The 26,608-nt window shown below is 44.1% G+C and overlaps 1 protein-coding gene across 1 annotated transcript; it reads right to left on the bottom strand.

The window, feature by feature from the left end:
• Positions 1 to 7,028: 7,028 nt before the first annotated feature.
• LOC132832477 (zinc finger protein 676-like) lies at positions 7,029 to 13,465 on the bottom strand. Its single transcript, XM_060850520.1, has 2 exons — positions 13,000 to 13,465; positions 7,029 to 10,157 (listed from the first exon to the last, which is right to left on the bottom strand). The coding sequence occupies exon 2, from the start codon at positions 9,980 to 9,982 to the stop codon at positions 8,966 to 8,968; it is 1,017 nt and encodes a 338-aa protein (XP_060706503.1). The 5' UTR covers positions 9,983 to 10,157; positions 13,000 to 13,465; the 3' UTR covers positions 7,029 to 8,965.
• Positions 13,466 to 26,608: the final 13,143 nt, after the last annotated feature.

Here is a 26,608-nt window from a genome sequence, read left to right as displayed (position 1 = left end):
CACCCAGATGCATTCCCTGAACCTATTACTTTATATATATTCCTGCCTAATGCACCTAACCTGCACATCCCTGAACACTCTGGGCAATTTAGCATGGCCAATACAGCTAACCTGCACATCCCTGAACACTCTGGGCAGTTTAGCATGGCCAATTTACCCGAACCTGCACATCCCTGAACACTCTGGGCAGTTTAACATGGCCAATTCACCTAACCTGCACATCCCTGAACACTCTGGGCAGTTTAGCATGGCCAATTCACCTAAAACCTGCACATCCCTGAACACTCTGGGCAGTTTAGCATGGCCAATTCACCCGAACCTGCACATCCCTAAACACTCTGGGCAGTTTAGCATGGTCAATTCACCTAACCTGCACATCCCTGAACATTCTGGGCAGTTTAGCATGGCCAATTCACCCGAACCTGCACATCCCTGAACACTCTGGGCAGTTTAGCATGGCCAATTCACCCGAACCTGCACATCCCTGAACACTCTGGGCAGTTTAGCATGGCCAATTTACCCGAACCTGCACATCCCTGAACACTCTGGGCAGTTTAGCATGGCCAATTCACCCTAACCTGCACATCGCTGAACACTCTGGGCAGTTTAGCATGGCCAATTCACCCGAACCTGCACATCCCTGAACACTCTGGGCAGTTTAGCATGGCCAATTCACCCTAACCTGCACATCCCTGAACACTCTGGGCAGTTTAGCATGGCCAATTCACCCGAACCTGCACATCCCTGAACACTCTGGGCAGTTTAGCATGGCCAATTCACCCGAACCTGCACATCCCTGAACACTCTGGGCAGTTTAGCATGGCCAATTCACCCTAACCTGCACATCCCTGAACACTCTGGGCAGTTTAGCATGGCCAATTCACCCGAACCTGCACATCCCTGAACACTCTGGGCAGTTTAGCATGGCCAATTCACCCGAACCTGCACATCCCTGAACACTCTGGGCAGTTTAGCATGGCCAATTCACCCGAACCTGCACATCCCTAAACACTCTGGGCAGTTTAGCATGGTCAATTCACCTAACCTGCACATCCCTGAACATTCTGGGCAGTTTAGCATGGCCAATTCACCCGAACCTGCACATCCCTGAACACTCTGGGCAGTTTAGCATGGCCAATTCACCCGAACCTGCACATCCCTGAACACTCTGGGCAGTTTAGCATGGCCAATTCACCCGAACCTGCACATCCCTGAACACTCTGGGCAGTTTAGCATGGTCAATTCACCTAACCTGCACATCCCTGAACATTCTGGGCAGTTTAGCATGGCCAATTCGCCCTAACCTGCACATCCCTGAACACTCTGGGCAGTTTAGCATGGCCAATTCACCCAAACCTGCACATCCCTGAACACTCTGGGCAGTTTAGCATGGCCAATTCAACCGAACCTGCACATCCCTGAACACTCTGGGCAGTTTAGCATGGCCAATTCACCCGAACCTGCACATCCCTGAACACTCTGGGCAGTTTAGCATGGTCAATTCACCTAACCTGCACATCCCTGAACATTCTGGGCAGTTTAGCATGGCCAATTCACCCTAACCTGCACATCCCTGAACACTCTGGGCAGTTTAGCATGGTCAATTCACCTAACCTGCACATCCCTGAACATTCTGGGCAGTTTAGCATGGCCAATTCACCCTAACCTGCACATCCCTGAACACTCTGGGCAGTTTAGCATGGCCAATTCACCCGAACCTGCACATCGCTGAACACTCTGGGCAGTTTAGCATGGCCAATTCACCCGAACCTGCACATCCCTGAACACTCTGGGCAGTTTAGCATGGCCAATTCACCCGAACCTGCACACTCTGGGCAGTTTAGCATGGTCAATTCACCTAACTTGCACATCCCTGAACATTCTGGGCAGTTTAGCATGGCCAATTCACCCGAACCTGCACATCCCTGAACACTCTGGGCAGTTTAGCATGGCCAATTCACCCGAACCTGCACATCCCTGAACACTCTGGGCAGTTTAGCATGGCCAATTCACCCTAACCTACACATCCCTAAACACTCTGGGCAGTTTAGCATGGCCAATTCACCCTAACCTACACATCCCTGAACACTCTGGGCAGTTTAGCATGGCCAATTCACCCTAACCTGCACATCCCTGAACACTCTGGGCAGTTTAGCATGGCCAATACACCTAACCTGCACATCCCTGAACACTCTGGGCAGTTTAGCATGGCCAATTCACCCTAACCTGCACATCCCTGAACACTCTGGGCAGTTTAGCATGGCCAAGTCACCCGAACCTGCACATCCCTGAACACTCTGGGCAGTTTAGCATGGCCAATTCACCCGAACCTGCACATCCCTGAACACTCTGGGCAGTTTAGCATGGCCAATTCACCCTAACCTACACATCCCTAAACACTCTGGGCAGTTTAGCATGGCCAATTCACCCTAACCTACACATCCCTGAACACTCTGGGCAGTTTAGCATGGCCAATTCACCCGAACCTGCACATCCCTGAACACTCTGGGCAGTTTAGCATGGCCAATACACCTAACCTGCACATCCCTGAACACTCTGGGCAGTGTAGCATGGCCAATTCACCCTAACCTGCACATCCCTGAACACTCTGGGCAGTTTAACATGGCCAATTCACCCTAACCTACACATCCCTGAACATTCTGGGCAGTTTAGCATGGCCAATTCACCCTCACCTGCACATCCCTGAACACTCTGGGCAGTTTAGCATGGCCAATTCAACCGAACCTGCACATCCCTGAACACTCTGGGCAGTTTAGCATGGCCAATTCACCCGAACCTGCACATCCCTGAACACTCTGGGCAGTTTAGCATGGCCAATTCACCCGAACCTGCACATCCCTGAACACTCTGGGCAGTTTAGCATGGCCAATACACCTAACCTGCACATCCCTGAACTCTCTGGGCAGTTTAGCATGGCCAATTCACCCTAACCTGCACATCCCTGAACACTCTGGGCAGTTTAGCATGGCCAATACACCTAACCTGCACATCCCTGAACTCTCTGGGCAGTTTAGCATGGCCAATTCACCCTAACCTGCACATCCCTGAACTCTCTGGGCAGTTTAGCATGGCCAATTCACCCTAACCTGCACATCCCTGAACTCTCTGGGCAGTTTAGCATGGCCAATTCACCCTAACCTACACATCCTTGAACACTCTGGGCAGTTTAGCATGGCCAATTCACCCTAACCTACACACCTTTGTGACTGCGGGAGGAAACCAGAGCACCTGGAGGAAACCCATGCAGACATGGGGAGAATATGCAAACTCCACACAGACAGTCACCCGAGGCTGGAATTGAACCCTGGCGCTGTGAGGCAGCAGTACTAACCACTGAGCCACCACGCTGCACTCTCAAAAACAAAACTGTAGAGTTGGGAGGCATCCCAACAGTCTCTGGTAGGAAGACTGCAGATTGCACATGAGTCATGTTGGTTCAGGATGGTGTTGGGCTGCTGGTCACCATAAGCAAGTGGCTGAGTATAACAAGGTGGCCCGGTTAAATGGCCGTCCCTGTTCCCTGGGACTTTGTCTCAGTCATATCAGGATGTTTCAGTCCCTGGAGCCCTCCGCTCTTATATCTCCATCCACTTTCTAAGACAGTCAGAGAGTCATACAACACTGAAACAGACCCTTCACTCCAACCAGTCCTTGCTGACTATAATCCCAAATTAAACTAGCCCCACCTGCCTGCTCCTGGCCCATCTCCTTCCAAATATTCCTTGTTCATGCACTTATCTAAATGTCTTAAACATTGTAACCATACCCACATCCACCACTTCCTCTGGAGCTTCATTCCACACAAACCACTCCCTGTGTTAAAAAAAATGCCCCTCATAGCTCCTTAAACCTTTCTCCTCTCACCTTAAAAGAGGTGATTCTCCCACCCTAGGGGAAAGAAACCTGCTATTCACTTTACCTAAACCCCTTGTGATTATATAAACCTCTTTCAGATCACCTCTCAACTGCGTAAGTGAAAAAAGTCCCACCTGTCCAGCCTCTCCTTATAACTCAAAAAGTTGATAAGGTATTGCACACGGGACTACTTAACAAGAACTCATAGTATTGGGGCTAGTGTATTAGCATGGCTAGAAGCTTGGCTAATGAATAGAAGATTGACTAATAAATAGGCAGAGAGTTGGGATAAAGGTAATACCTGTAACTAGTGGTGTCAAGAGGGATTTGGTGTCCTTGTGCATGAATCAGCAAAAACGAGCATTTATGTTCAGAGGGTAATAGGGAAATGGAGTGCTGGCCTTTATTTCAACAGGAATGGATTATGAGAGTTGAAGTCTTGGTAAAACGGATCAAGGAACGAGTCAGACCACACCTAGAACGCCGTCAACAGATTTGCTCCCCTTATTGAAGGAACATATTGGTTACTGGAGGCAGGCAGCAAAGCTTCACCGAGCTGTTCTACGGTATGGAGGGATCTTCTTACGAGCCAAGGCTGGACTGGTTTGGTCAGTACTCATTGGGGTTTAGAAGACTGACAGGCGACCTTACTGTGATATTCACAGCAAGCTTGATAGGGTTGATGTGGGGAGGTTGTTTCTTGATGCAGAGTCAGCGAGACTTGTAATGTTAGTTTGCTCTGTCTCTCTCTCTCTCCGTGGATGCTGCCTGACCCGCTGTGATTTCTGGCGTTTTTTGTTTTGGGTTGTTTTCCCTTGTTGGCCTTCTGCTGGCATACTCTCACCCACTCCCCTAACCCGTAATCTCAGGGTCAGGTGGTGCTCATTTCAGACAGCGATGAGGGGGAAACTCTTCTCTCAAACAGAGGTGAATCTGTGGAATTCTTCACTACAAATGGCTGTTCAGCTGAGTCATTCAAAATGTTCGAGGTTGAGATAAACAGATTTTTAATCTGTAATGGAATCAAAAGGGATGAGGAAAAGACAATGGTGGAGTTGAGGATTAGTCATCTCATTGAATGGTTCAATAGACTTGACAGGCCAAATAGAATCCTAGAATCCCTACAGAGTGGAAACAGGCCATTCAGCCCAACAAGCCCAAACTGACCCATTCCCCTACTACTCTACATTTACCCATAACTGATATACCTAACCCACACATCCTTGAACACTATGGGCAATTTCCCATGGCGATTCACCTGACCTGCACATCTTTGAACTGTGGGAGGAAACCAGAGCACCCAGGAAACACATGCAGACACAGGGAGAATGTGCAAACTCCACACAGACAGAGGCTGGAATCGAACCTGGGTCCCTGGCGCTGTGAGGCAGTAGTGCTAATCACTGAGTCACCGTGCTGCCCCCACTTCTGTTTCCCCACCTAACGGCCTCATGGACAGTGATCTGGATATGAAAGAAACAAATAATCCGAGGTGTGTGAGTTCACAAAGACCCAAAACTCTAACAGCCGATGAGGCAGAGTTGAGGAGGAGCAGAGACAGTGGTTAATATAGCCAGAATCATTCATTTTTTATGTTAAAAACAAGAAAATGGTGGTGCAATAAAATTGTCAAAGGTGAGGGGGGGGATCAGAGGAGCTGACAAAATTGGCACAGCAGGGATAAAATATTGGGAATTTTATCAAAAAGGAATTGCTGCTATATAAAAAATGAAGCACTGGCATTTTTTGTAGTAATAAATACTACAGAAAATACTACAGTAAGAAAAAGCTGAGACCCACAAGTGCACACTGAAGGGTGTTACCAAGGGTCAGTAATAACAGTGTGAATCTGATTAGAAGCACAGACAATTTTTGAGCTGGTTGGGGAATTTGTACTGAAAGTGATTCCCACGGGAAAGGGTCTGGATTTAAAAGCAGGCAATGTTGGTGATTTCATTCAAACAAAATCTGCTGAGTGGAACAAAGAAAGAATGGCCCAGCTCACCTTTGAAGGGTAAATTACTCTGGCATTTTCTTGTTATCAGTCTGGGGCATGGACATGGTGAATAGCCAAGGTCTTTTTTACAAGGTAGGGGAATCCAAAACTAGAGGGTGTAAGAGAGAAAGATTTAAAAGCGACCAAAGGGGTAACTCTTTCACAAAGAGGGTGGTACGTGTATGGAATGAGCTGCCAGAGGAAGTGGTGGAGGCTGGTACAATTACAACATTTAAAAGGCATCTGGATGTTTATCTGATTGGAGGGGTTTAGACAGTTATGGGTCAAGTGTTGGCCAACGAGACTAGATTAGTTGAGGAGATTTGGTCGGCGCAGACAAGTTGAATGGAAGGGTCTGATTCCGTGCTGTGCAACTCTGTGACTCTGATGGAACATTGTTGGGACAGAGGAGCTGCCTAAGGAGCTAGCAAGGTTGGCAATGCAGGGTTTGTGCTTGGTACTCACACTGGTACCCAATGCCAGCAAATGTTGGGCATGCAGGGAGTGGGTATGAGAAACAGGTCCTATCTGCCATTTTATAATTACTCAAGTTGTTCTAAATCTGCAGAAATCAAATACTCAAGCCTGAAAGTATAAATAGTAAAAACTAAGGCAAACTCTGATGTAAAGATAATAATGATGAAAATAGCACAATTTGCAAGTTATGTGAAAAAGATCCAGAATGTAAAATACATAACGAGGGCTCTTGTGATACAGCAGTAGTGTCCCTACCTCTGAGACAGGTGGTCTGGATTCCAGCCCCAACTGCTCCAGATGATCACCGTCATAAGATGTTGATTAAAATAACCAAACAAATGCCATAATTTAATAACTACAGTTAGGTTTTAAGGTACACTGTTAGTCACAAATGGTTACTCAATTGGCAGCATAATTAAAAACATTCATCACTTGTTTCCAGTAACTATTCGTGTAGTTAGCTGCATAGATGCTGATAACCACTTATGCATTGGCCTTTGCTCCAGAACTGAAGAGTGTGGTGCTGGAAAAGCACAGCCAGTCAGGCAGCATCCGAGGAGCAGGAGAGTTGACATTTCAGGCATAAGCCCCCCATCAGGAAAGGTCAATTTCTGATGAAGGACTTATCCCCGACTCTCCTGCTCCTCAGATGCTGCCTGACCAGCTGTGCTTTTCCAGCATCACACTCTTCGACTCTGATCTTCAGCATCTACAGTCCTCACCTTTTCCTTTCCTCCAGAATGTCTGTTCAGGCTAGTGGCAATGATGTATGTTTGTTGGGCAGGTCCGCACACATTATCAAAGTGAAAGGTTTCGAGGAGGGGCGAGCAAGGTGCAGCAGAAACAATGACAATTTATTGAGTGACTGTATTCGACAACAGAAGACATAAGTGATGCTTAGTGGAAGATCCTTGTTTCAATTTGTAAAAAGCAGCATGCTAATAGACCACTTATTTTAGGCTAAAGCTATTTATCAAATTTATTGCAAGGTATAAATTTAGTCAGCAGAGAAACAACAACTACAATGAGGGTTCTTGTAGCACAGTGGTAGCGTTCCTACATCTGGGCTAGATTGACGGGGTTCAGTCCCATCTCAGGCTCTGGTGGCCACGAAGGTGACATAATAAGATCAAACACAAGTTGTTTTACTAACATTGATGTTTAAATAATTTTCCAAAACCAAGATATTTAAAAGCTCTTGGGAAGTATTGTCCTCAAAGTTTCACAGATTTCTGGATGATCGGTCCTATATGTCCAAGATGTTTTCCTGTTCCATGGTTATAGCGCTATTAGGTTGAACTAAGTGAAATCCTGGAATTGAGACAGTCCCCTGGAAATATATTCTGTCAGTTTTGCTTGAAGTAAAGGCCAGCTTCCCTGAAGGTCACCCTCATCAATCTTTGATAATTGATGGTAATATTCAATCCACAATATTGTCAGAAGGAGGCGAGACATCCAATGGGAAGATATTTGCTTTGCCCCTCTCGTTAGTAAACTTGCAAAAAAAGCTTCTTGAAGTTAAACAAATGGGATAGGATTGACATTCCTTCACTCATGGATCACTGCCTGCTGATCTTCAGTAGTAGTCTTGGTAACTCTCCCTTGCTGGTTTACCACTGCCTTCCATTCTAGGTACAAGTCAAGAAGACCGGTCCTAAGACTATCTTGGCTGGAATAGAAATTAAACCCGCTGTTAGTATTACTGGGAACCCTCCGGCCAACTGAGCTAATGGATGCAATATCACAAGCAAATTAGGAATCCTTTCTGATTTTGAATGTTCACTACAAAACAATTGGTGCTAGTTGTTTGTGGTCAAACATTAACAAATAAAATTAAATTCATCTGACAGAAAGTTGAACAGAAAACAAAATTCCTGTGTGATAGTGTTGCTACAAATGTACATTAATGAACATAATATGGAAATATTTCACACTATTCAATAGGGTGAAGAGCCTGTTCAATATAACCGTGCCATACAAATGACCAATGGCCAGACAGATATTCTTCCTGTGGCCAAATTAAAATTTAAAGGTTGAAAGCAAAGATCACTTCAGAGTTTGAATAGAAAGTCAGATAAGAAAGAACTTCTTAAGGAAGTCATACTGTGGAATTTGCTTAAAAATGTGGAAGAAAGTCATTGAGGAACTTTACAAGTGTGTTGAAGGAATTCCTAACCTCTTGTGGCACATATTCGAGGTTCAGGCATATATTATCCAGAATGTTCTGTGAAGGGTCAGAAGTGACCAAAGGCGATAGATGAACACAAGAGTGGAGGTGACTCTGGGTGTGTCGTCTGTTTATAATTCTTTGCCTAAACAATCTTCCCATTCCCCTGCAGAGAGTGGTTATACCAGTATACTGCAAGAGAGGAGTTAACAAAACAATCCTGATAGATGTCATGTTGGAGTTGTCGAATGGTAGAATCTCACAGCATTGGAGCATCGATAGCTTTATAAAAGAGACACTTTTCTGTGCTCCTTTCTCGGAATCCTTCAAATCCTTGCAATTATTTTTGAAAGTTACCACTGAATATGCTTCCACCTCCTTATGCAATACATTCCAGGTCGTTGCATCAAGTATTCTTCTACTTTGCGAAGGTACGGATGGAAGGATTTCTATGCAGTGTGAATGTGTCTGTGTATTTCTAGAGAGGAGGAGTAGGTAAAACAGCTCTGACAGAAATCGCACTGAAAACGTCTATCACCCTGGTGTGAGAGCTGGTGTTTCAGAAGGTCTGGGAACACGGTGAACCCTTTGTTGCAAAATTCACATTTGAACGGCTTGTCAGCAGCCGGAATGCACTGATGTCTCAGGAAGTAGGAAGAGCTCAAGAAAGCTTTGTCACAAACCTCGCACCTGAATGGTCTCTCCCCCGTGTGGATGCGCTGGTGGACCACAAGGTACGCCGAGCTGCAGAAATCTTTGTCACAAGTCTCACACCTGAAGGGCCTGTTGTCTGTGTGGCTGCGCTGGTGAGTTCGGAGGTACGATGAGCTGCAGAAATCTTTGTTACAAACCTTGCACCGGAACGGTCTCTCCTCGGTGTGGGTGCGCTGGTGCTTCCGGAGGTACGAGACATTGCAGAAACCTTTGTGGCACACCTCACAACTGTACGGTCTCTCGCCAGTGTGGATGCGCTGGTGCACCACTAGGTAAGCAGAGCTGCAGAAATCTTTGCTGCAAATCTCGCAGCGGAACAGTTTCCCTCCTTTACCAATGCACTTATGGTCCAGGAGACCTGTCGAAGTTAGGAACGCCTTGCTGCAGGCTTTGCACTTGAACGCCTTCTCCTCTGTGTGGGTCCGCCGATGGTCCACCAGGTGTGACTGCTTCAGGAATGCTTTGTCACAAACCTTACACTTGAACGGCCTCTCCCCTGTGTGGACACGCCAGTGTTGCAGCAGTGTTGAAGCCTGTGCGAAGGCCTTTTCGCAACCTTTGCATTTGAACGGCCTCTCGCCTGTGTGGACGTGCCGGTGCTTCACAAGGCTGGACGAGTGGCTGAAAGCCTTATTGCACACCTCACACTTAAACGGCCTTTCCCCAGTGTGCATGCGGTGATGGCTCACTAACTCCGACCACTGTTCAAAGCTCCACCCACACATGTCACACTTGTATGGTTTCTTCCCCATGTAGATGCCCTTAGGCTCCAGGACACTCTGGACTAAGGCTTTGCCAAAGTCTCACCCCTCAATAAGACTTGAAGCCGCCTGTATTATGGAGTCCTTCCTTTGATAATGAGTAGGATATACCCCTTCCATGTTTTCTTCCTGTATTCTCAGTAAAGTTTAATACAATCTGATCTTCCTGTAAGATAAAAACAAAACGTTACATGTTAGGCAGGCTGTTATTTTTCTAAAATATTTTTATTGAAAACCTTTTTAAATCTTTTACAAAACATCTATATACAAAAAGGGTAACACCATCAAAACAGAAAGAAAAAAAGGCAGTACAACAAAGCCATAACGCTGTATTATTATTAATGCATGACCTACTATTTTACAGAACAAACACACCAACCTTAACTTAAACTAAACTACAAACATATTAAATAAATACTAACTTAAACTGTTTTGTTTTATTCGCGTGATTAGGTATTGCTCATTTTTAGTCATTAAAGTCATTCTGGTGGCACAGTGGTTAGCACTGCTGCCTCACAGCGCTAGAGACCCGGGTTCAATTCCCACCCCTGTGCAGAGTTTGCACATTCTCCCTGTGTTTGGTCCGGTTTCCTCCCACAGTCACAAAGATGTGCAGGTTAGGTGAATTGGCCATGCTAAATTTACACTGTAGTGTTAGGTGTAGGGGAATGGGTCTGGGTGGGTTGCTCTTCAGAGGGTCGGTATGGACTTGTTGGGCCGAAGGGCCTGGTTTCACGCTGTAAGTAATCTAATCTAAATAATCAGAGCCTTCACTTAATGAAACTTCCCTGCTCCTGTCTTTTCAACTGAGTGAGGGTCCCAACTTCATTGCCGCGATCATCAGTCCAAGACTGTCAGCTTCCTTGCCCATATCTGTTCTTAACTTCATGAGTAAGTCACAGACGGATCTTTCTGGACTACCTTGGTTGAATGGTTAAAGCACTGAGGTTGAAATTGATTGGTGTTTTCCAATATAAGTTTGAGTCCTGCTGACTACACCTAAAAGGCGGCTCTTGGAGTGCAGTGCTTATTCCCTATCGCTCAACACGTCATAACATATCCAAATAGATTGGTTAAAAACCTGTCCAATATGTACTAACATTAAAACTGAACAGCTTCCAAAGCACTTACTTTAGCTTTCACATTTACCAAGCAGAAGATGACCTATTGTCCAGATGTGGTTTCACTCAGCACATTCTGATGTAAATCCAAATGCTTTTCTTATAATCCCATCAAGATCCCATTAGCTTTGAAGGTAACAGACATGCAGATAAGTGACGGGCTTTCCTGACCTCCCAATGTCACTCCAGCAAGACTCCATTGTGAAGCAGCTGAAAGTGGCGACTGTACTGAGTCTGGGGGCTTGGCCCTGAGCATTAACTTGGAATGATGGATTTGGTCTGAGGTGACGCCTATCTGAGCTCAATTCCAATCACCCTGGCACAGAGAACTTAGCCCTAACATTGGACATCTCAAGATGCATTTCCTGGCCAAGATCCATGAGTTGGAGTGGATTGATAACAAAATTATGAATGTATAAAAGTTAAGATTTTTACAAAGTGCTTTCAAAGCAAACTTTACGATTGGTATGATGGATTTTACATGTTGATGTATAATTGTATTTTGAATATTACTATGCTGATTTATTGCTGTTATTCACATTTGGGTTCAGGTATTCAAATAGTATCATATCAGAAATTAGTTTAAGAATCACTGCTGCAGATTTAAGATATCCCCATTGTTATGTTTCAATGTACATTCCTGTCATTCAAGAAATTTCTATTTGTTTTATGGTTAAGTGCAAATCACCACACCCCAAATACTGATTAAAAATCTTTCTCAAAACTGTCTCAATGTCTGTCTTCTGTTTCTTTCATGTGACAGAATAATACCTTAACTTCAGAAGGTGACAGAATAATACAGATGAACTGAAAAAATGTTGATCAAACATCAAAGATCATACGAACAATACCACAACATGCATTTTAAAGTAAGAACTTTAACCTTAATTGCCGCTTGAAGAACAGACAGGTAGACGGATGGAACAATTGCCCTGTCCTCCTCATTGTAGTATTTCTGCTGTATTTCTGCAGTTCGGAATGTTACCCCTATTGAGGAGCTGAGCAGAAAACCAGCTGGAAGGCGGCTGAGTTCAGCTTGAGAAATCGAACTACATACTATCGTATAGTTCAAAAAAATGTGTGTGGGGGGGGGTGCAAAAAAGAAATGACAAGAAACATTGCGCCAACAAGATGTCCAGTGTGGAAATTAATCCAGGTTTTGTTTTTATTCTGTGGGCTGAAAGCTGGAGTTCTCCTCCAGAAGCTACACAAATAACTTCAGTCTCCAGGATTTCGTCCTCATTTCTGATTGCATCCTGACTATCAACAGTGGAGACTGCTCTCCTCCTCCTAGCCCTGGTCCCTCCTTCCCTTCACCTTCACAGATATACCTTGTTTTGAATGTCTGGAACTATTCCTCTGAGCTCCCAGTGGAGCCCCCTGCTGACCAGCTTCTGACCTGTTACAGCTGGGGAGACCCTCCGTTAAAATCCCATTCCCACTCCCCCACTCCTGTCTCTGCAAGCTTCCGGGTGAAAACTAAAACTCAGACGTAAATAATTGTGGGGAAAAAAAGGACTGCCAATCGAACTCATTTCAACCCCTCACTTGGCATTTAAATTCATATGGCAGTGAACCACCTTCCCCCTCTTCTGGATAAAGCAAAGAACGAGTTAATAAAACATTAAATCATGAAAACGTTGCAAATCACACTCAGCAGAGTATGGCGGTTCTCATCATACATAATGACTGAGCTGGGGGTAAATTTAGTAAGTTATGATGAACAATTTCCCCTGAGCGAAGTTTTATTTTCAGCCCAAACCTGTCAGGATAAAACCAAAGGAAAGAACATCAATCTTGGTCTTCTGTCATGGCTGTAAGGTTACGTTAAGGTTATTCCTGGATCATAACAAAATCTAATTACTGTACATGAAACCAGCCACTTACGTTCCGCCCAGCCTTCTCAGAGAGCATCTCTTACTGGAAATGGTTTTTGGTCTGAGGTAGGGTAATCTATAAGGACATGCTGCAGCGTTTTCATCATCCCTGTCAATTCAGAAAGGAGACGGTGTGTGTCATCGCAGTTTCCAATAAACACTCTCAATGTCCAACACTCAGCTCCAGCCAAACAATTCAACACACGGGAACCTCTCAAATGGATCCTCTTGCACAGACCCCAGGAGCATTTGCTGTTCCCTTCCTGAGTCCCCTCTGGATTGTCCGACCGCCTGACTCGGAGAATAACATCACACAACCTGTCCAAATCTCATTCCTGCACCGTCTTCACTCCTCCCACTCGAATGCAGACGTAGACAGGAACTGAGCATCCTGCAAACAAAAGGGAGGAATGTTAGGGGACACTGAGCGGACCGTTTTGACTGGCATTTCTAGCGACGAATCAGGGACTGGAGTAATCCAGCCCTCCCTCGGTCTGTTGTATTGTCAATCACAATTCGCAACCAGTCAGTCTGCACTGAGAGCGGGACTTCCACTGTGCTGAGAGTGGAAGCTGATATATCTGAGGAGATGCTGTATCAGCACAGACACAAAGCTTGGCTTGATAGGGTTAAACACATATCGAGTTATGTGCTTGGACAAGGGCGCCCTCACCAATATCAAACAGGGATTCCAAAGTATAACAACAGATGCCAAATATTAATAATAGTTGTACACTTCCCCAGTGTCACAGACACAGCAACAGTCAAGACAAAGGCTGGCGGTGAGAAGGTCCCTCTCCCCCCCACACACACTAATTGCTCATGCATGCCCCGAGTCTCGCCATGTCTACAGCCGGGAGGACACTGTTGTCCACCCCCTTCAGCAATGCTCCTTTTCAGTGCAGGCTGGAAAACCGTGTCAAGTTTCATCTTGATCAACGCCTGGATGCCGGAAGCTGCTTTACCGGATGGTCCCAGGCTGATTCTTCCAGCAAAAGGCGGAGTGAGGAACAGGCTGAATAGTTATTGTACATCAAGGGGCTGGGAATGGGCGAACCCGCTCAGGCTGTGTGTTTGACACATTTGTAGATATTAACTGAAATTGAAAACATCGGGGCGACATAGCCTTTTGGAATAATTTTGGATATGGTTTGCATCTCATGTAATGTCAACTTTGAACAGTCATGTGATGTACTTTAAGCCCAAGGTAACGTTTATGCTCCGTTTGAGTGTCCTACCTTATCTTATCAAAATCTATCATCATGACTCTCCCTTGTCTAGTCTCCCCTTAAATGCATCTGCACTATTCCGAAGGGCCTGTTTCCATGCTGCACACCTCTATGACTCTATGTAGTACCGCATTCTTTGAATAAACTAGTTACATCTGAATTATCTTGTTGACTGTCTGTATTGATGGCCTCTGGTTAGACCCTTCCCTACAAGAGGACTCGGCCTGTTTATTTCTTACTCCTGACTTCTGTTTCCTGGAAGCCATTGGGTGATTATCTCAGCCATTTGTCTCCCATGCTCTGACATTATGCATTATGAGACTGTTATGAGGCCCATTTTCAAAGCCCTTTTGAACATCCAGACAAACTGCATCTATTACCTTACTGCTGCAAATAATGACTAATAGTGGTTCTGGCACCAGTCTCTGTAGAACACTAATTTTCATCATTTGTCAATCTGAAGATCTACAGCTTTTGTTTTCTGGTTTGCAGTCAGCTCATGACTCATTCAGGTACTTGTCTCCCATTTCTTTGTTCTCAACTTTAATCTGTGTTATACTGTATCAATGGCATTTTAGAGAATCAATTTTAACTCAGGTGAACCCATTGCAGTAAGTTAAAATCAGGCTCATTGTTAGCTGGTGTGCTCTTACCAACTCTTGCTGTAAATTTCTTCAATAATTCTGAGAGTGTGGTCAAATATGATCTTCCCTTTCAAAATCAGTGCAGGGGGGATCCAAGATGGCGGCGACCCAGCAAGACTGAGTCCACAGTGCTCTACCCAAAACTTGGGCAAAGTGGATCACCCACCCCCACCACACTCACTAAACCATTTATAATAGTTGTTAACCTTAAATAGTTACCTATTAGTACATTTAAATAGTCTAATACTAGCTGGAAAATGAGTAAAGGGAAGGGAACAGGCGGCTCTAAGAAAGCAGGGACCCTTCCCCCACCCTCTCCCTCTTCAGCTGCAACAAAGGTGTCTTCAGCCACTTCAGGAGAGTTACCAATGAAGATGAGCTTTGAGGAGATGTTTGCCAGGTGGGAGGCGAAGATTGATGCTTTTATCGATGAGACTCGGCAAAGCAGAGAAGCACTATCAGCCGAGCTGCAGAAGCAGGGCAGAGACATTCAGGAATTGGAGTGCCGAGTCAGAGAGGTGGAGTCGAAGGCCGCAGCCTCAGAGACTGGGATAAAATCAACAGCCGACCACATCCGTTTTCTCGAGAATCGAGTCCAGAACCTAGAAAACCACATTGATGACCTCGAAAATCGATGTCGTAGAAAAAATATTCGGTTGTTGGGCCTGCCCGAGCAGGAAGAGGAAGGTCAGCTGACAGCATTCTTAGAGCATTGGCTGCCACAACTTTTAAATCTGCATAATGGATCAGGCCAGGTAAGGGTAGAATGGGCCTACCGGGTCACAGTACGTGGGCCCGGCTCAACCCAGCGCCCACGCCCAGTCCTGTTCCAGCTGCAGAGCTATAGGGAGAGGCAGATGCTCCTGGAAGCCTCAAGAAATCTGGGAAAAGATCCCCAAGCTATGACCCACAAAGGATCCAGGATCATGCTGTTCCAGGACTTCTCCCCAGCTTTGGTCCGAAAGAGGAAGGCATTCGATGAGGCGAAGAAGCGTTTAAGGGACTTAAATATCCAGTACTCCTTACGATATCCAGCGACGCTACGCCTTAGCCACGAAGGATCCATATATAACTTCAGATCACCGGAGAAGGCTAAGGAATTCTTGGACTCTCTTAAATAAGCTGTAAGAGATTGTGGACGTTGGTCTGCCTTTCCCATTATTTTGGTTTACATACCTTCATCTTTTCCTATCTTTCCCCCTGTGTGTATGTATATATATATGTTGGGGCGTTTGGTTAATGTTGATGGGGAGAGGTGGTTACCTTATTCTATTTTACTTCTGTTTTTAGGAGCGGGGTTGTTTTTCTTTCCCCTGTTATTTTGTGGTATTATATTTAAGTATTACATGTTGAGATTGTAATCTTATAGTTATATATGGTATTAATATTCCCAAATATATTTAGGTGTGGGTGGGGGTGGGGTGTTCACTGTTAACTCTAGCTTTATATTATATTTGAATTCTCCTCATTTTATTGAGGAACACCTGGGTCAAGGGTGGGGCACTGGTTGGAAGAGGGTAAGATGGACTGTGGGAGAGGAAGTGACGCTCTCTGGGAACAAGGGAGAAAATCTCCAATTCGGAATGTTTTATATCTTTTATACTTAGAAAGAGTTTTTTGTCATATTGTTTTGAGTGTATCAGAGAGTCTTTACTTTTGTAAATCTTGTATGCTCCATGCTCGGGATGTTCTAGATAGGGTTTCCCCTCCCGAGGGGTCTCGGATCTGTCCAGACGATTATGGCTGAACAGTCGGTTAAGTGGTGCACCTGGAATGTCAGGGGGAGTAATTCGCCAGTTAAAAGGAAGAAAATATTATCAAATCTTAAGAAGGAGAGAGTTGATATAGCTCTCCTACAGGACACACACCTGTCGGATAAAGAACACTTAAAATTACGACAGGGCGGATTTGATCAGGCCTTTTTTTCCTCTTTTAATTCAAAAAGCAGGGGAGTCGTTATCCTTGTCCGGAAGAACTTCCCTTTGAAAATTCTAAATCAGATAAAAGACGAATCTGGACGATATATTTTGATTAAAGCTCTCATAAATGGAGAGGAATATGGGATCTTAAATGTGTACTGCCCCCCGGCACACCCCTTTAAATTCATAACGGAAGCTTTTTCAAAACTGATGGCCTTTGGTGCCCGTCATACAATTATAGGGGGAGACTTTAATTGTATTATGGATCCGGAAATAGACAGGATTCCCAAGAGTGCCGCTGGAGTATCTCCCAGATCTAGACAACTGGCGGACCTGAATAAAGAATTAGGATTGGTAGATGTATGGAGATGTCTCCATCCACAGGGTAGAGATTTTTCTTTCTACTCTAATCCACATAAATGTCACACAAGAATTGATATGTTTTTTGCCCCATCGATTTTTCTAAATTCTATAGCAACCTGTAAAATAGGTACTATAGCAATCTCTGACCATGCCGCTGTATACATGGAAACTAAGGTAAAGAACAATGGGACATCCGCTCGGCATTGGCGTATGGACCCCTTCCTGATAAAAGATAGCAAATTTTTAAAGTACTTCTCCCAAGAACTTAAAACTTTTTTAGAAATTAATACTGGTACGGCTAGCAATCCGTCAATGATGTGGGAGACCATCAAAGCTTATGCACGAGGTTTGATCATCTATTCAGCGATCCAGAGGAAAATGAAGGGAGAGCAACAGCGTCTGCTCGAAGCTCGCCTAAAAGCAGCCGAAACAGCATACGCTGATAGACCTTCTATCACAAAATTGCAGAGGATTACAGCTCTTAGGACAGCTTTAAACACCGCGCTTACTCAAACGGCTAAAAGGGAAATATTATTTGCGAAACAAAGATTATATGAATATGGCGACAAACCGGGTAGATACTTAGCATTTCTTGCAAAGAAAAAGAAAGCCCCTCAAACTATTCCGACCATCAAGGAAAGTACAGGTACCCTGACTCATGGTCATAAAAAGATGACCTTTAAAGAATTTTATTCTGAACTATATAGATCGCAGGATTGTGAAGATAGGATTAGGAGGATGCAGTCATTTTTAAAAAATTTGACCTTCCCGGACCTGACTCCGGAACAGGTGTCGGCCCTAAATACCCCTTTAACAGTCCAAGAAATACTTGAGGCAATTAGGCAACTTCAGAGCGGAAAAGCACCGGGCCCGGATGGTTTTCAAGCTGAATTCTATAAAGAATTTACAGGAATATTGGTTGACCCACTTATGGATATGTATAATTTTGCGCATAGTCAGGTCTGTCTCCCACCCATGCTGAAAGAAGCAAATATTTCTCTTATCCTCAAAAAAGGAAAAGACCCAGAAGATTGTGCATCCTTACTAAATGTAGACTTTAAAATTCTCTCAAAAATGTTAGCACTAAGACTAGAAAGGGTACTGCCATATATTATAAAGGAGGACCAGACGGGATTTATTAAGGGCCGCAGATCATCCAATAATATCAGAAGGGTCTTGAATATGATCCAAGCCTGTCATCAGGGAAAGATACCAGGAGTAGTAATTTCATTGGATGCGGAAAAGGCATTTGACAGGGTTGAATGGTCATATTTATTTTACACATTGGAAAGGTTTGGCGTTGGACAGGTGTTTACCAAATGGGTTTCAACATTGTATAATGACCCCAAAGCAGCTGTTATTACTAATGGGTTAAGATCGGATGGCTTCAGTGTGGGTAGGGGCTGCCGTCAAGGATGTCCTCTCTCACCATTGTTGTTTACACTGATAATCGAACCATTAGCAGAAGCCATCCGGACTGATCCTAATATAACGGCCCCGAGGATTGGTACAGGTAAACACAAAATTACCCTCTATGCAGATGACGTTCTCTTATTCCTCAGTAATCTTTAATGTCAGTGCCTCGTCTAATTCAAGTTATTAATACATTTAGTGCATTCTCAGGCTATAAAATTAATTTTTCAAAATCGGAAGCCATGCCAATGGGTGGTCTGGCTATGATACCCCACTTAATGGACGGATCCCCTTTTCCCTTCCGTTGGTCCCTGGAGGGCTTCTTATATTTAGGTATTTTTATCACGCCAGTATTTGATCAGCTGTATAGGGCTAATTTTGTACAATTAATGGAAAGGATAAGGCAGGACCTCCAGCGATGGAGAGACCTTCCGACTTCCTGGCTAGGGAGAATAGCATTAATTAAAATGAATGTTCTGCCCCGTATCTTATATCCTATGAGAATGCTCCCGCTGATGCTGCCAAGGCTAGCCCTACGTAAATTATATGGCTGGTTGGGCTCCTTTATTTGGAACCATAGACGGCCCCTTATTAAGCTGAAGAAGCTACAGCTTCCACAGGCAAGGGGAGGACTGGACTTCCCAGACTTTAGGAAATATCAGTTAAGCTCCCTACTAAGTTACATAGCTGATTGGGTTTCATCTGATCCACAATCAATTTGGCTGGATATCGAAGCCTCCCAAGTAAAATACCCACTTATTAACCTTTTATTTTCAGATAAGAGGAAAATCATTACAGACCACTGTAAAAATCCCATAATATTAAACACAATTAAGGCCTGGAATATAATGCGGCAAAATGAGGGTAACTCACATAAAACATCCCCCCATGCACCAATAGTAGGCGCATGGGGATTCCAACCGGGGATTACAGATGCCACCTTTAAACTCTGGAGATCCAGGGGCATCTCATGCTTCGGGGACCTATTTAAAAATGGGATCCTGATGTCCTTTGAGCAGCTGCGTCTGAAATTCGGAATACCTAATGGGGATCTCTTTCGATACTTCCAAGTTCGAGATTATATACAGAGGAAGACTACATTAATAGATAGTCTTTATAAATCAGACAGAGAACGTAATGTCTTACGACCAGCGGGGGCATCCTCCGTTAGTACTATATACCATTTGCTACATGATGGAGTCTCAGGAGACATGGATGACCTGCTTAAAACATGGGAGCAGGACTTGGGGCTAGAAATCTCTGAGGATATGTGGAATGACATTTGGGAAAATGCTAGAAGAATTACTATCTGTAACAGAACTCAGGCTATCCAACTAAAGATACTTCATAGGGCCCATATAGCTTCGACTCGACTGGCAAAATTTAAGGCAGGAGCATCTCCAATGTGTCCCAAATGCAAAATAGAGGTGGGTACTCTTGCACATTGTCTGTGGACTTGTCAGAAAATCCGCAGATACTGGACTAAAGTGGCAAATACCCTGACAGAAATTTTAGGAACGGAAATTAGGGTGGACCCTGTATCTCTCCTTTTGGGCTTTTCGAACCTCTCATCTCTGGATATGCATGGGAAGAGACTATTTTCTATTCTCTCTTTCTGTGCAAGGAAAAATATTTTGGTGAACTGGGTGGCTGAGGGCCCCCCTGGACTTTCAAATTGGCACAGATTAATTATGGAATATATCCCCCTTGACTTCCTCACAAATATGGTGCACCGAAAGACTGAATTATTTTATAAAATATGGCAGCCCTTTTTGAATTATATAAATGCAGATATTTCGGCTATCCTAACAAGGGCTTTTATTTAGTGAAGATTTCAGACCGGGCTGCTCCGGGGCCCCTTGGGAGAGGAATCCTGCGCGAATACGGGTTTTATTATATTTGATGTTTATACATTCCGAGCATGTAAGAGACTTAGGTATACACTCTGGTTAGTTATAGGTTAGGTTAGTAGAAAGTTGAGTTTTTTTTTCTCTTTCTTTTTTCGTTTCTTTTTTTTTTCAGTTTTTGTTTTCTTTCTTTCTCTTTTCTTTGTTAAATGACTATTGTATATATGATTTAATTGTATATCAATGTTTGTATTTGAGAGTTTTGTTTATTTTTGTAAATTTGCAAAAATGTTAAATTTCAATAAAAATATCTACAAAAAAAAAATCAGTGCAGAGTACTCTTATTATATTTTCAGTTTCTAGCTACTTTCCTAACTTTCCCATTTCCCAACAGATCCAGTTTTCACCAGTGGTGGACTGGGTATGGGACATGGCTCATCCAGAGGGAAACCCAAATCTAAACCCATGAGGACCACTTTCACTGGACAAGAGCCTTATCCCATGCTGTATGAGTTAGGAACGTTTGAGTCAATGTAAATACTCATAAGGTCTGACACTATTAAGTCGTTTAAATGGCCAGCTCTTGAAATGTGAAAATAGCCTTAGCCTGCCTTTCTCAGTTTCAATAGATGTTTGCTGACATTAACCTTAATGCTGCCATTATAGCATGATAAATACTTGGCTACTTCCACAGTCTCACAGGGTGGCACAGTGGTTAGCAGTTTTCTCGATTCTAATTTCACCTGTTTTGGATCACTAATTATTTTCAAATCAACCAGTTCAGCCATATTCTGGAGGCAAGTGGAGCTGAATCCAAGACTTCCATCCCAGAGGTAGGGACACTACTACTGTGCCATAAGAACCAATGTCCTTGGCCATACTGAAACAAAGTCATTACTTAATCTGCCATGTCTTTAGTGTAGTCTATGATATTATAGTGCCCAGTATTAAGTGGTCCTACTTCCATCACAACTGCTTAGGATAGAATCCCTACAGTGTGGAAACAGGCCATTGGGCCCATTGAGTCGACATTGACCCTCCAAACAGCATCCCACCCAGGCCAATCCCCCTACCCCATCACTGTAACCTTGCATTTCCCATGGCTAACACACTTAACCTACACATGCCTGGACTATGGGGTAATTAGGCACAGCCAATCCACCTAATATTTTGTGTTAGCTCCTTGATAATTTAACTTCATTTTACCACTTCCCCTCCTAATTGTCTCTTTGTCTTTAGTTGTAATCTCTCTGTATTCTCCCTATCCATTAAAATTAGTACCGTACAAGAAAGGGTGCAATTATTTGGTCTAATTTATTCAGTCAGGTCATGATTATTTGATCAGAGAAGTCTGATGTGTTTGGATGTTTTAGGGACTTTTGTATTGCAGTAATGGTACCCTCACTGCTGAGCCGAAAGGTCCAGGTGCAATTCCCACTTGACTCAGAAAGATGTGCCAACAAAATAATTTTAAAAAGTTTCTTTAAATTTTGTTTCTTCGATTGATACTGGATTATGGGTGGGTCCGCTACTTGAACAACCACCTAAATATTCTACTCTCATTTCCCAGCACTATGAAGGTTTCTGCCTTTTACAGACAGTGAGTTCCAGAGTCCCAGTGTGGTCTGGGTGAAACATGTTTTCCTCACATCCCCCAGAAACCTCCAGCCCTCTACCTTAAATTGATGCCATTGGTCATTGATCCCTCCATTCTTCATGACATGTTGAGGGGTGATGGTTGGATTGCCTCTTAGAGAAGATGGTCATTGCTTGCCATTTGTGTGCACAAGTGTTAATTGTCACTTGTCAGCCCAAGCCTGGGTATTGTCAAGTCTTGCTGCAATTCAACCTAGACTTCCACAGCATTTGAGGAGTCAAGAATGGTGCTGTTGATTGTGTAATCCTCGGCGAACATCTCACTTCTGACCTTATGATGGAGTGAAGGTCATTGGTGAAGCAGCTGGAGTTGGTTGCGCATAGGACACTACCCTGAGGCGTTCCCTCAGAGATGTCCTAGAGATGAGATAGCTGACCTCTAACAACTACAACCATTTTCCTATGGTTCCAACCACAGTGGAGTGTTTTCCCATTGAATGATGGAGTGCTCACTGGTGTTGTTTTTGTCATAGTTTGTAACTATAACTTCATGCATGAGTGTTATAATTACTGTAGTTTAGTGATTAGGTAATCACTGGTGAATGTTTTATTTACCATCGTTGCTTTCTTATTAGTGTGCTTTATACACAGTGCTTTGTGCTGACTAGATTGTCACTGATAGAACATAGAACATAGAACAATACAGCACAGAACAGGCCCTTCGGCCCACGATGTTGTGCCGAACATCTATCCTAGATTAAGTACCCATCCATGTACCTATCCACTTGCCGCTTAAAGGTCGCCAATGATTCTGACTTTACCACTCCCACGGGCAGCGCATTCCATGCCCTCACCACTCTCTGGGTAAAGAACCCACCCCTGACATCTCCCCTGTACCTTCCACCCTTCACCTTAAATTTATGTCCCCTTGTAACACTCTGTTGTACCCGGGGAAAAAGTTTCTGACTGTCTACTCTATCTATTCCTCTGATCATCTTATAAACCTCTACCAAGTCACCCCTCATCCTTCACCGTTCCAACGAGAAAAGGCCGAGAACTCTCAACCTATCCTCGTACGACCTATTCTCCATTCCAGGCAACATCCTGGTAAATCTTCTCTGCACCCTCTCCAAAGCTTCCACATCTTCCTAAAGTGAGGCGACCAGAACTGCACACAGTACTCCAAATGTGGCCTAACCAAAGTCCTGTACAGCTGCAACATCACTTCACGACTCTTGAATTCAATCCCTCTGCTAATGAACGCTAATACACCATAGGTCTTCTTACAAGCTCTATCCACCTGAGTGGCAACTTTCAAAGATCTATGTACATAGACCCCAAGATCCCTCTGTTCCTCCACCTGGCTAAGAATCCTACCGTTAACCCTGTATTCTGCATTCTTATTTGTTCTTCCAAAATGGACAACCTCACACTTGGCAGGGTTGAAATCCATCTGCCACTCCTCAGCCCAGCTCTGCATCATATCTAAGTCTCTTTGCAGCCGACAACAGCCCTCCTCACTGTCCAGCAATCTTCGTATCATCTGCAAATTTACTGACCCACCCTTCGACTCCCTCATCCAAGTCATTAATAAAAATTACAAACAGCAGAGGACCCAGAACTGATCCCTGCGGAACTCCACTTGTAACTGGGCTCCAGGCTGAATATTTACCATCTACCACCACTCTCTGACTTCGACCGGTTAGCCAGTTTTCTATCCAATTGGCCAAATTTCCCTCTATCCCATGCCTCCTGACTTTCCGCATAAGCCTACCATGGGGAACCTTATCAAATGCCTTACTGAAATCCATGTACACTACATCCACTGCTCTACCCTCATCCACATGCTTGGTCACCTCCTCAAAGAATTCAATAAGACTTGTAAGGCAAGACCTACCCTTCACAAATCCATGCTGGCTGTCCCTAATCAAGCAGTGTCTTTCCAGATACTTATAAATCCTATCCCTCAGTACCCTTTCCATTACTTTGCCTACCACAGAAGTAAGACTAACTGGCCTGTAATTCCCGGGGTTATCCCTATTCCCTTTTTTGAATAGGGGCACAACATTCGCTACTCTCCAGTCCCCTGGTACCACCCCCGTTGACAGTGAGATATATTTACTGTAGTTTGGAACAGGATTTCAAATGTCCATGTTATATTTGTTATAGTTCAGCAACTGGATCCTTGCAATTCAGGTTTATATTGGCAGTGGTTTAGTGCCTTGGTGCTTATTATTGCTTCCAATTACTATAGTTAATTCATAATGTCCTCACCAGTGTGCTTTATATTTACACTGGTTAATGATTGGGTTCTCACTGGTGTATTGTATTTACAGTGATTTAATGATTAGAGCATCATGTGTGACCATTATGTTTGAAGTATTAGACTTGTATTTATGTCGTGTTTTTCACAATAAAGTCATTTTCCCAAGTAGGGCCATTGTTGTCATGAAGGAGCTGATTTGCAATGGGCAAACTCTTACAATGGCAATTTAATAACAAACAGATCATCTACCTTTGACATGCTGATACTTACTGTGGTTCAATTACTAGATCTTCAACTAGAATAATTAGAATGGGTAATGACTGAATCCATCTATAAATGTTGTGTTCCTAATAGTTTACTGATTAGATCCTGACTGGTATATTATGTTTACTTTCCATTTAGTATTATTTATCAATTTGATTCAAAGGGAATGTCATATTCGAGACTGAATTATCAACAATTAGCGTTATATTTAAAGTAGTTTAGTGATAGGAGTCGCATTGGTCCAAGATACTTTCCTGCAGTTTAGAGACTGGATCCTCACTGGTCATTGCAATGTTCTCTGATGCCTCTGCAGTGGTCACAGAGCTGGCTGTGTTAGGATCATTCTGATATTTGATTTTTTGTGACACACTCCAGGCAGGGTGTATCGTCACGTTGTTATAATTGGCTTATTGCTCTTAATCCCTTGTCCCTTTATCTCAAGAAACAGTTTATTCCAGAAAAGGTTATTGCTGGTTCTTTCAATCCATGAAATGTTATGAAAGTTGACAGTATCTCACAGGTTCAAGTCCTGCCCCTAAAGTGTGTCGTAACATCTCTGATCATGTGGATTGTACAACATCGATAGGTGAAGATGCAGTGTTTGAGACAGCAGCAGACATCAGTCCAGGAATGATGCCGTTATATTTAGATCAAGGAACACCAACAGAAATACTGACTGAATGCTCCCAGCTCCTGATGAGTTGGGTCATGGTGAGGTAGTTGGGAAAAGACCTCCAAATTTAAAAATAAAATGAGATTGTTGATGTTAACAAAAATATACGTTCAAGGTTTCATTGGCAAGTTGAGATTTTCATTAGTGTGTGGCAAAAGGTATATTTGCATATATTCACATTTCATTACCGCCTTATTTAGATGCAGTTTCTATATCCTCCCATGTGGCTGAGAGAAACTCGACAGTGAGAATTCCTGACGTTAGAATGTGAGCAGGAGCCTGCGGGCTCTAGTTTACCACTTGCTACATCTCCTCAGCAGTCCCCATCATCTCAGGGTGTGCTCCAGCAGCTGTGAACCTTACCCATGGAGGATGACATCAGACCTGTACCAGACTTACCACATCATCCAGGCACATTTTGAGGTCTGGAATTGGAGTATTGGAGGCTTCTCCTTGGAGTGCCTGACATTTCACAGTGTGATGCTGCTGCCAGACTGCCTTGTGGGATATGGTGTACAATCAGTCAAAGGCTGCATCTGATCTCACTCCAGGTTCAGTGTTATTGCAGTCCAGGGAGTGGGCCATGGCCAGTCACAGAGTCATACAGCGCAGAAACAGGCCCTTCGACCCAAATTGTTCATGCTGTCCAAGTTTCCTAAACTGAACTAGTCCCAGTTAGCCTGGATTTGACCCGTCCTGCAGTTCCATCCAGCCTGGGGAGTTGAAGTAAGTCAAGAGAAGAACAGTACAGGCATCAGTAAGGATTCAAGCTGCTCATTGGTCAGGGGTTGCTATATCACTCATTAGTTAGAGTCGCTGTTCTAAGTTGGTCAGAACGTGGGTCACACTTAATCCTGAGGGGGATCTGCGCACTTAAAGTCAAGGCCGGCCGAACAGAACCACTGCTGTGATAGAGAAATTGGGCAAGTCAATTCTGAGGTTGGAGACAACACGCTGGGCTGCTGTCTGGACAATAATTATGAATGGAGGAAACGCAACATATGAAAGTAGGAGATGACAGTCAGTCAGACAACAAGGGCTTGTAACGTTGTCAGTGAACACCATCTTGGCTTCAAAGGGGCAGACAGTCCAATATAATGGGTAGCATGGCTGAGCTGAAGACCAGGGCGAAAGTGAGGACTGCAGATGCTGGAGATCAGAGCTGAAAATGTGTTGCTGGAAAAGCGCAGCAGGTCAGGCAGCATCCAAGGAGCAGGAGAATTGACGTTTCGGGCACGAGCCCTTCTTCAGGAAAGAAGAAGGGCTCATACCCGAAAGGTTGATTCTCCTGCTCTTTGGATGCTGCCTGACCTGCTGCGCTTTTCCAGCAACACATTTTCAGCTCTGAAGACCAGGGCCTCAGGAGTGAATGATTGCAGAAAGAGATGGAAATGAAAGATGAAGG

Source organism: Hemiscyllium ocellatum, chromosome 35 (genome assembly GCF_020745735.1).
Source record: "Hemiscyllium ocellatum isolate sHemOce1 chromosome 35, sHemOce1.pat.X.cur, whole genome shotgun sequence".
Classification (NCBI taxonomy): domain Eukaryota; kingdom Metazoa; phylum Chordata; class Chondrichthyes; order Orectolobiformes; family Hemiscylliidae; genus Hemiscyllium; species Hemiscyllium ocellatum.
The sequence above is the reverse complement of the archived record's forward strand: the minus strand, read 5'-3'. Positions and strand labels throughout refer to the sequence as shown.